Source organism: Myotis lucifugus, unplaced genomic scaffold (assembly GCF_000147115.1).
Source record: "Myotis lucifugus unplaced genomic scaffold, Myoluc2.0 scaffold_1454, whole genome shotgun sequence".
Lineage (NCBI taxonomy): Eukaryota > Metazoa > Chordata > Mammalia > Chiroptera > Vespertilionidae > Myotis > Myotis lucifugus.
The window spans coordinates 8,329-17,330 of record NW_005872502.1 but is presented as its reverse complement, the minus strand read 5'-3'; the positions used below and the strand labels follow the sequence as shown (position 1 = coordinate 17,330).

The following is a 9,002-nucleotide window of genomic DNA, read 5'->3' as shown; positions in this document are numbered from 1 at the left end:
TAAGGAAGGAGGCCTCGCGTTCTTGCTCTCCGCTTTTAGGGAAGAGGGCCTGGGGTCTTGGACTCTTGAGTCTGAGGAAAGAGGGCTGGGGATCTGGGCCTCCTGGTCTGAGAGAGGAGGGGCTGGGAGCCTGTACTCTCTGAGTCTTAGAGAGGAAGGGGCTGGGGGCCCTGGACCCCCTGGTTCTGAGGGAGGAGGGGGCTGGGGGCTCTGGACCCCTGGGTCTGAGGGAGGAGGGGCTGGGGGCCTGGACCCCTGGGTCTGAGGGAGGAGGGGCTGGGGGCCTGGACTCCTGGGTCTGAGGGAGGAGGGGCTGGGGGCCTGGACTCCTGGGTCTGAGGGAGGAGGGGCTGGGGACCTGGACTCCTGGGTCTGAGGGAGGAGGAGGCTGGGGGCCTGGACTCCTGGGTCTGAGGGAGGAGGGGCTGGGGGCCTGGATCCCTGGGTCTGAGGGAGGAGGGGCTGGGGGCCTGGACCCCTGGGTCTGAGGGAGGAGGGGCTGGGGACCTGGACCCCTGGGTCTGAGGGAGGAGGGGCTGGGGGCCTGGATCCATGGCAGAGCCCAATAGGGGTGGACCCCCAGGCGCTGCGGGCACTCACCTGGTCCCGGCAGCGCAGGAAGGTGTGGTACTTGTAGTGGTGGAGTGAGTGGTAGAGCGTGTAGTATCCGGACTTGTCCAGCTCCACCTTGAACTCCTGGGCAGACAGGGGGGGAGAAGCCTCAGCACCCCCCCAGCACCGGGCAGCCCCTCTCCCCGGCCCTGCCCGCCCTCCCCGGCCCCACCTGGGCCCGGACCACGCTCCTCTTGAGCTTGCTGAGCGTCTTGCGGTTGTAGGGCTCCCCGGCCGGCCGCAGCCGCACGGCCCCGTCCTCGGGGGAGCCCTCCCCGCTCTGCTCCACCTGCAGCTGCGGGAACGTGTGCAGGGCGTCCTGTGGGAGGGAGGGGGAGGGGTCAGTGGGACACCCCTCTGGACCCGCACACCCCAAACCCACCGCCCAGTTCCCAGGTTCCCCAGGTCGCCCGATGCCTTAGTTTCCCCCAGGCTGTCGACCGAGAGACGACTGGGAGTCTTGCTTTCAACGGACCAAGGAGCCTCGGCCTGCCCGGTGGCCTGTCTGTGCTCTGTTCCCGGCCCAGGATTCTCCGTCACCTCCTTCCACCCGGGACTCTCAGAGCTACCCCGACATCCTACTCCAAATTCTCGGAGTCAACCTGAAGCCCCGAACCCCTGGCGCCAGGGAACAGTCCATCCCAGAATGACATTCCATCCTTAACCCTCAGACTGATCCTAAGACAGGCATGCGCTGGAGACACCGGGCTCCACTGCAGACCACTGACTGCAATAAAGCGGGCGTCGCCCTAAAGCAAACGCTGCAATAAAGCAGACATCGCCCTAAAACAGGCACAGCAATAAAGCGGATATTGCCTTAAAGAGACACCGCAACGAGGCGGACATCGCCCTAAAGCAGGTGCCGCAATTGCCGTAAAGAGATACCGCAATGAGGCGGACAATGCCGTAAAGCAGATGTCGCAATAAAGCGGGCATCGCCCTCAAACAGGCACAGCAATAAAGCGGACATTGCCTTAAAAAAAGACACCGCAATAAGGCAGCCAATGCCGTAAAGCAGATACCGCAATAAGGCGGACAATGCCGTAAAGCAGATGCCGCAATACGGCGGGCATTGCCATAAAGCAAGCCACACCATTTTTGGTTTCCAGGTGCATACTGTAGAACATTTACGTGTGCAATAACATTCTGTCTAAAAAAATGTACATGCCTTCATTTAAAAATACTTTATTGCAAAAAAAAATGTTAACCATCATCTGAGCCTTTGCAAGTTGTAAGCTTTTTGCTGGTGGAGGGTCTTACCTTCGATTCGTAAAAAAAATGCAATATCTGTGCATCACAATAAGATGAGGTATGCCTATATTCTACAATGGCTTGTCTTGTTTAAAATAATTTTTTAAAGTGATTTTAGATAAGAGGAAGGGCGGGAGGGGGAGAGAGAAACATCGATTTGTTGTTCCACTTATTTCTGCACTCATAGGTTGATTTCTGTACGTGCCCCGACCAGGGATTGAACCCTAAACCTTGGTGTATCAGGGTGAGGCTCTAACCTACTGAGCTATCCAACCAGGGCTCCTTTCTTAAAAATAATGGAATTCTTTTTTAAAGATCTGATTTTTATTTATTTTATTTTTGTTAATTCTCACCCGAGGATATTTTTCCATTGATTTTTAGAGAGTGGAAGGGAGGGGGAGAGACAGAGAGACACATCGATTGGTTGCCTCCTGCATGTGCCCTGACCAGGGTTGGGAACCTGCAACCAAGGTATGTGCCCGGGACCCTTCAGTCCGAGGGCCGATGCTCTATCCACTGAGCCAAACCGGCCAGGGCTAAATAATGGAATTCTTAACCCTCGCACAAGATCCTACCCAGACTTCTCAGAGCCTGACGAACAGGCAATCCCAGAATTCTCAAGAATGCTCCTAACATCCCAGCCAGGGCTCTCGAACCATTCAGGCCCTACTTTCTTTTTTTTTTTTTAAATATATTTTATTGATTTTTTACAGAGAGGAAGGGAGAGAGATAGAGAGTTAGAAACATCGTTGAGAGAGAAACATCAATCAGCTGCCTCCTGCACATCTCCCACTGGGGATGTGCCCGCAACCCAGGCACATGCCCCTGACCGGAATCGAACCGGGGACCCTTCAGTCCGCAGGCCGACGCTCTATCCACTGAGCCAAACCGGTTTCGGCGAGGCCCTACTTTCTGATGCAAACTAACATGCCACCGAGAATTTCCAAAGCCAGCCTAAAACCCATCCTAGGATTCTCTCAACTAGACGTACACCCGCCCCCAGAATTTTCAGGGTGGATTAACATTCCACCCCAGGAATCCGAGTCACCCTAACATTCTACCCCAAGATTCTCAGCATGACACTAACTTCCCCATTAGAATCTCAGGGTTTATATTCTATCCCAGAATTCCTGGAGCCACCCTGATAGTCTACCCCAGAACCCGAGCCATTCCAGAGGGAAATCATGTAGATGGGCCGGCCAACATGGCTCAGGGGTTGAGTGTCGACCTATGAACCAAGAGACCACGGTTCGATTCCTGGTCGGGGTAATGCCTGGGTTGCAGGCTTGGTCCCCAGTGTGGGGCGTGCAGGAGGCAGCTGATCAATGATTCGCTCTCACCTTTGATGTGTCTCTCTCTCTCCCTTTCTCTCTGAAATCAATAAAAATATATATATACATATTTTTAAATATATTTTATTGATTTTTTACAGAGAGGAAGGGAGAGGGACAGAGAGTCAGAAATATCGGTGAGAGAGAAACATCGATCAGCTGCCTCCTGCACATCCCCCACTGGGGATGCGCCTGCAACCAAGGTACATGCCCTTGACTGGAATCGAACCCGGGACCCTTCAGTCCCCAGGCCGACGCTCTATCCACTGAACCAAACCTATCAGGGCAATAAAAATATATTTTGAAAAATATATACTGAAGCCTGTGATTCTCTGTCAACGAGCCCGTATTATGTCAACGAGCCCTTCGTGCAGGCCTCAGTTTACCTTTTGTCCCCAAACTTGCATTCCACAACCGCACTCTGTTGGGCCTTCCCAGCCGTCCATCCCAGACCTTCAGGACCCCTGCTCTCAACTCTTCTTCTGGCCAAGCCCGACTCTCCCTCCAGATGTCCTGGGGACCACGGCACTGGCCCACGCCCGACCTAGGGAGCCCAGACACCCCCTGCTCAGACCTCACACGCACCTGCAGTGCGAGGCTCAGCGACAGCCGCTTCAGGACTTTCTTCTTGTGCTCATTCAGGAGGCCGTCGATCTTCCGCATGGGCGGGAGGTACAGCTCGTCTGCAAGACGAGGAGGAGGAGGGCGCGTCAGAAGAGTCACAGCCCCACCACGCGCGGGGGGCAGAGGGGGGCTCCCCAGCTCCCCCCTCCAGGCCTCAGCTCACCATGCGTGTCCTCCAGGGCCTGGATCATGTCCGGGTCGAGTGCGGTGCTCACCAGCATCTCCACGTAGCTCCGGTACATCTCCCGCATCGCCCGGGTCTTCAGCAGACGCCCAGGAACCGCCCGCTCTGGGGGGGACACACATGGGATACGAGGTCATGATTCCAACTTGCTCTGATGCTACCCGAGGGGCAGACAGTGTTCTGAGCGCCAGGGACCAGGAGAGAAATCCCTGCTCCCAGGGAGGCCCAAGCCCACGGGGCGGGCGGGCCGCCAGGAACCAGTGACGGGAAAGAACATGAGGAAACGGCATTCCAGGCCGGTAAACTTCACGTCTGACTAGTTCGATGCAGCTTCCGCAAGGTCTAAGGAAGCAGTTCAGTTGGTTTCTAAACCGGTGAATCAAGTCAGAGATCAGATCACAAAGGGCAAGATGGAGGGAGGAGATAGGAGCGGACTGCACCTTATCAGCGCAAGCCAGACAGGGCCGGGCCCCCAGCGAGATGCGGAGATGCCGAGGGCAAGGGCTTTTCCCGGTGGGTGCTAGGAAGCCGCCAGGGGAGGGCTGTGAGCAGGGGAGGGGTGAGAAGGTGGAGCAAGACCCCTCTGAGACCTAGCCGGTTTGGCTCAGCGGATAAAGCGTCCGTCTTCGGACTGAAGGGTCCCAAGTTCGATTCCGGTCCCGGTTGTGGGCTCGATCCCCAGTAGGGGGTGTGCAAGAAGCAGCCCATCCATGAGTCTCTCACATCATGGATGTTTCTATCTCTCTCTCCCTCTCCCTTCTTCTCTGAAATCAATAAAAATATATTAAAAAAAAAAAAAAGACCCCTCTGAGGCCACGTGGGGGACCAACTGGAGGTCTGAGACCAGAGGTCAGGGCAATGGGCCAGGTAAGAAAGGATGAGGCTGGAGCAGGGCGGGAGGGCCAGGCTATGGCGATGGGGGTGGGGGTGGGGCCTTGGGAAAGAGCAGAGGGGGACGGGGCAGTGGGCGAGGGGTAGGACTGGGGGCTTCTCAGATTTCGTGGTGCCCGAGGGTCTGGCCTGGTGGCTGGGTGGCCGAGGGGACTGTCCCTGAGACAGGGAATCCAGGACAAGGAGCGAGCTCAGTGGGCGGGGAGGCAGGGGGGCTTGCGGGAGGCCTGGAGGGTGGCCAGGGGGAAGAGGCGACCCTGAGGCTCCGGGAACCTGTGGGAGCTGCCAAATGAGCGGCGGAGAATGAGAAGCAACAAGGCCAAGGACAGGGCACGGAGGGACGCTCAGGAGGATCGGGGAGAGAAGACAAGCAGGAGGGCCTCGAGGAGGACCCAGGAAGGAAGAAGCAGGAGACATGTGCACTTGATTCATGCAGATCGAGGGTCCCCGGCGACAGCTGTTTCAAGGGCCTGGCGTGACCCCTTGGCAGTGGGCGTCAGACGCCCTCGGGCCTCAGCCCAAACCCACCCCCCGTCTCCTGTGTCGCTCAGGGCGCAATCCCGCCAGTGCGGCCCCCAAGCCCCAGGCCCCCTTGTCCCTCCCAGATCTGGACCTGTTCCTTCTCCGCCCTCACTTGTCACCCTCTCCTGCTGGCTGCGGCCACTGGCCTCCTTCCTGATCCCCCGACACGCCCAGCCTGGAATGTTCTCTCCCTCGAAAGTCACATGACTCCGCTGCGTTCAGTTCTCTGCTCCAGTGTCACTGCCGGGAGCCTCCCCAACTCTCTCCCTTCCCCCAGAATATCACCCCGGAGGCCGCCTGGATCCTCTTTCCCGGATTTATTTTTCTCCACGGACGGCCGTTCACCCTCCCCCCAGCCTCACACCGATGGCTTTTCATATTGCTTTGTATTCTATTGCGTAACATCGTTATCTGATCGCCTCCCCCGCCGGCTGGACTCTGAGCTCCCGTGAGGACACATGTTTTTGTCTGTTCTGTTCACAGCTGGGACTGCCGTTGTGGCACATAGTAGGTGCTTCACAAGCACCTGCAGAAAGAGGCTGAGGAAGCTGGATGGGAGCGGATGAAAGGAAGAGGAGAGAAGACGGCACCCCAGCCTCTCTCTAGAACAGCGGTTCTCAACCTTCCTCATGCCGCGATCCTTTAATACAGTTCCTCATGTGGTGACCCCCAACCATAACATTATTTTCGTTGCTACGTCATAACTGTAATGTTGCTACTGTGATGAATCGTCATGTAAATATCTGATCTGCAGGATGGTCTTAGGCGACCCCTGTGAAAGGGTCGTTCGACCCCCAAAGGTGTTGCGACCCACAGGTTGAGAACCGCCGTTCTAGAACTTTCACTGGGTATACAAGAGAGGAGAGAGCATCCGCTTCCAGTACATAGAGGGTGGCTGGTCGCGGACAAGCAGGAGGGTTGGTGTTGAGGCCTCCTGAGCTGGGCAAAGCCTTCAAGGTACCCAGTCCTTCCCCTGGAGGGAGTCCCGGTTGAATGGGGCTAGGGGGGCCGGACCCAGAGATGGATACCGACCCTTGGAAGAGGAACTGTTCCCCCTGCGAGTACAGAGTTCAGTGCCCATTTCTCAGGCTCCGAAAATTCAGGGCTGCCCGTGTATGTTCAGAGCAGCGTCCACCAAACAGTGGAGACAACCCAACCAGTTGGTACTTGGATAAATAAAGCGTGGTAGGTCCAGACAATGGAATATTATTCAGCCAGGAAAAAGGATGAAGCACCAGTACATGGGTGAACCTCACAAATATTATGCTCAATGACAGAAGCCAGACACAGAAGGCCGAGCATTGTATGACCCCGCTTATCGGAAATGTCCAGAATACGCAAACCTATGGAGATAGGACATTAGGGCTGGAGGGAGGGAAGGGGAGTGACAGCCACAGGGTGCAGGGTTCTCCTCTTGGATGATGTCAACGTTCTAACATTGATTACCCAGGTGAATAACTCTATGACTAGACTAAAGCCAGTGAATTATATGCTTTTAAATAGGTGAGCCAGATGGTATGTGACTTAGATGCATAAACTTGTTTGAGAAAAAAAGAACAACTGAGGGCCAGGGAAGAAAAAGACCTGCAAATCGAGGCCTTTGGGAAACCTCCTCCCTTGCTATACCTTCCAGTCCCAGCTTTAAATGCTTCTACCAGGCTCGATTCAGCACAGCTGGACCAGTCAAAGAGACTAGACTCCCTTGCAGCTAGCTGTGGCCATGTGACTGGCTCTGGCCAATGGGCTATGAGGAACAGGATGCAGGCCACGCCCACTCAAATCTGTCACTTAAAAGTGAAGCCATTCTCCACTCCTACTGACAGGGCTATGGGCCCAGCCAGTGCGGTTCAACGGTTGAGCATCGACCTATGAACCCGGAGGCCACAGTTCAATTACCGGTCAGGGCATATGTCCGGGTTGTGAGCTCAATCTCCAGTGTGGAAAGTACAGGAGGCAGCCCATCAATGATCCTCTCTCATCACTGATGTTTCTATCTCTCTCTCCCTCTCTGAAATCAATAAAAAAAATAATAATTTTTTTTTAAAGGCAGCATGCTGGGGGACAGCAGAACAGCAAAAAGGGGAGAAAAGTGGGGGACCCTAGACAACCTGTAGGAGAGCCTCTGATTCTCCACGACCCTCCCACCTGTATCAGGGCTCTGATGGAAAGACAATTCCAGCTCTCATTTGAGTAGCTGTATGTTTAGTCTCTTTTAGAACAGCTACCCTGCCCCCAGCCAGGTAGCTCAGTTGGTTAGAGCATCGTCCCGAAAGGCCGAGGTTGCAAGTTCGATCCCCAGTCAGGGCACATGCAAGAAGCAACCAATGAATGCATGAATAAGTGGAGCAACCAACTGATGTTTCTCTCTGTCTCTCTTTCCCTTCCTCTCCCTCTCCCTCTCTCTCTCTCAAATCAATCAATAAGTAAAAAAAAAAATTACAAATTAAGAATAAAGAAAAATGACCGTAACCGGTTTGGCTCAGTGGATGGAGCGTCGGCCTGTGGACTCAAGGGTCCCAGGTTCGATTCCGGTCAAGGGCATGTACCTTGGTTGCGGGCACATCCCCAGTAGGAGGTGTGCAGGAGGCAGCTGATTGATGTTTCTCTCTCATCAATGTTTCTAACTATCTCTCTCCCTTCCTCTCTGTAAAAAATCAATAAAAAATATATTTTTAAAAAAAAGAATAAAGAAAAATGAATCAGCAAATGAAAAACAAACAACGAAACCGCGACCCCTGCACTCTACCTGAAAGTGTGTGACCTTGAGCAAGTCAGGTCACCTCCCAGGGCCTCCGTTTCCTCATCTGGAAAACCAAGGATAACTACAGCACCTACCTCACAGGGTTTAGGTGGAGATAAAATGACTTAAAATGCTCACAATGGTGCCTACCGCCTCGTAACCACCTGACTGCTGTACATATATGTACATGTATCGCTGCTGTGACTGTCATCATAAATCAGACATCACCCTAAGCAACGGAGCTCACATCTGGTACCTGCAATAGGCAAACACCCTCCTAGGTGCTTTATCTGTTATTATTATTCTTTTAAAGAGGTGAGTTTGTTGTTGTTGTTGTTTTTAAATATAATATATTTGTATTGATTTCAGAGAAGGGAGAGGGAGAGAGAGAGATAGAAACATCAATGATGACAGAGAATCATCCATCAGCTGCCTCCTGCACGCCCCCCCTGGGGATCGAGCTGCAACCCGGGCATGTGCCCTGACTGGGAATCGAACCCTGACCTCCTGGTTCATAGGTCGATGTTCAACCACTGAGCGACACTGGCCAGGCTCCTGCTAGCATTTTTAATTTCCTTATTATTGTGACAGTCTTGCTCACGCTACCTGGACCCTCTGGACAGCCCTCGCCCGTGCCTCCTTCTGAAGGCCCGGGGTCCCCCCTGCACCCCCTACCCCGCTTTCATCCCCACCCCCCCAGCCTCCTGGTTGCCCAGGGCCTCACCGGTCCTCGCTGGGTGCTCCAGGGGATGACTCTGAGTCCGAGGAGCTGCCCGCTGGGCCCCCGCCCGCCGAGCGTTGGCCGGCCACCTCTTTCAGCCACTTCTTCTCTTCTTGGGGGGGCGGC

General features: G+C 54.7%; 1 protein-coding gene across 1 annotated transcript in view; it reads right to left on the bottom strand.

Moving 5' to 3' along the window:
- The window catches only part of PRR12 (proline rich 12), a gene marked incomplete at its 5' end in the record, with an annotated part of 10,885 nt that extends 1,884 nt beyond the window's left edge, over positions 1 to 9,001 (bottom strand). The window contains 5 exons of the mRNA XM_014449829.1: positions 601 to 696; positions 785 to 931; positions 3,780 to 3,877; positions 3,982 to 4,108; positions 8,882 to 9,001. Of these exons, the coding sequence (XP_014305315.1) occupies positions 601 to 696; positions 785 to 931; positions 3,780 to 3,877; positions 3,982 to 4,108; positions 8,882 to 9,001 (588 nt within the window). The remainder of the gene's footprint in view (positions 1 to 600; positions 697 to 784; positions 932 to 3,779; positions 3,878 to 3,981; positions 4,109 to 8,881) is intronic.
- Position 9,002: the final 1 nt, after the last annotated feature.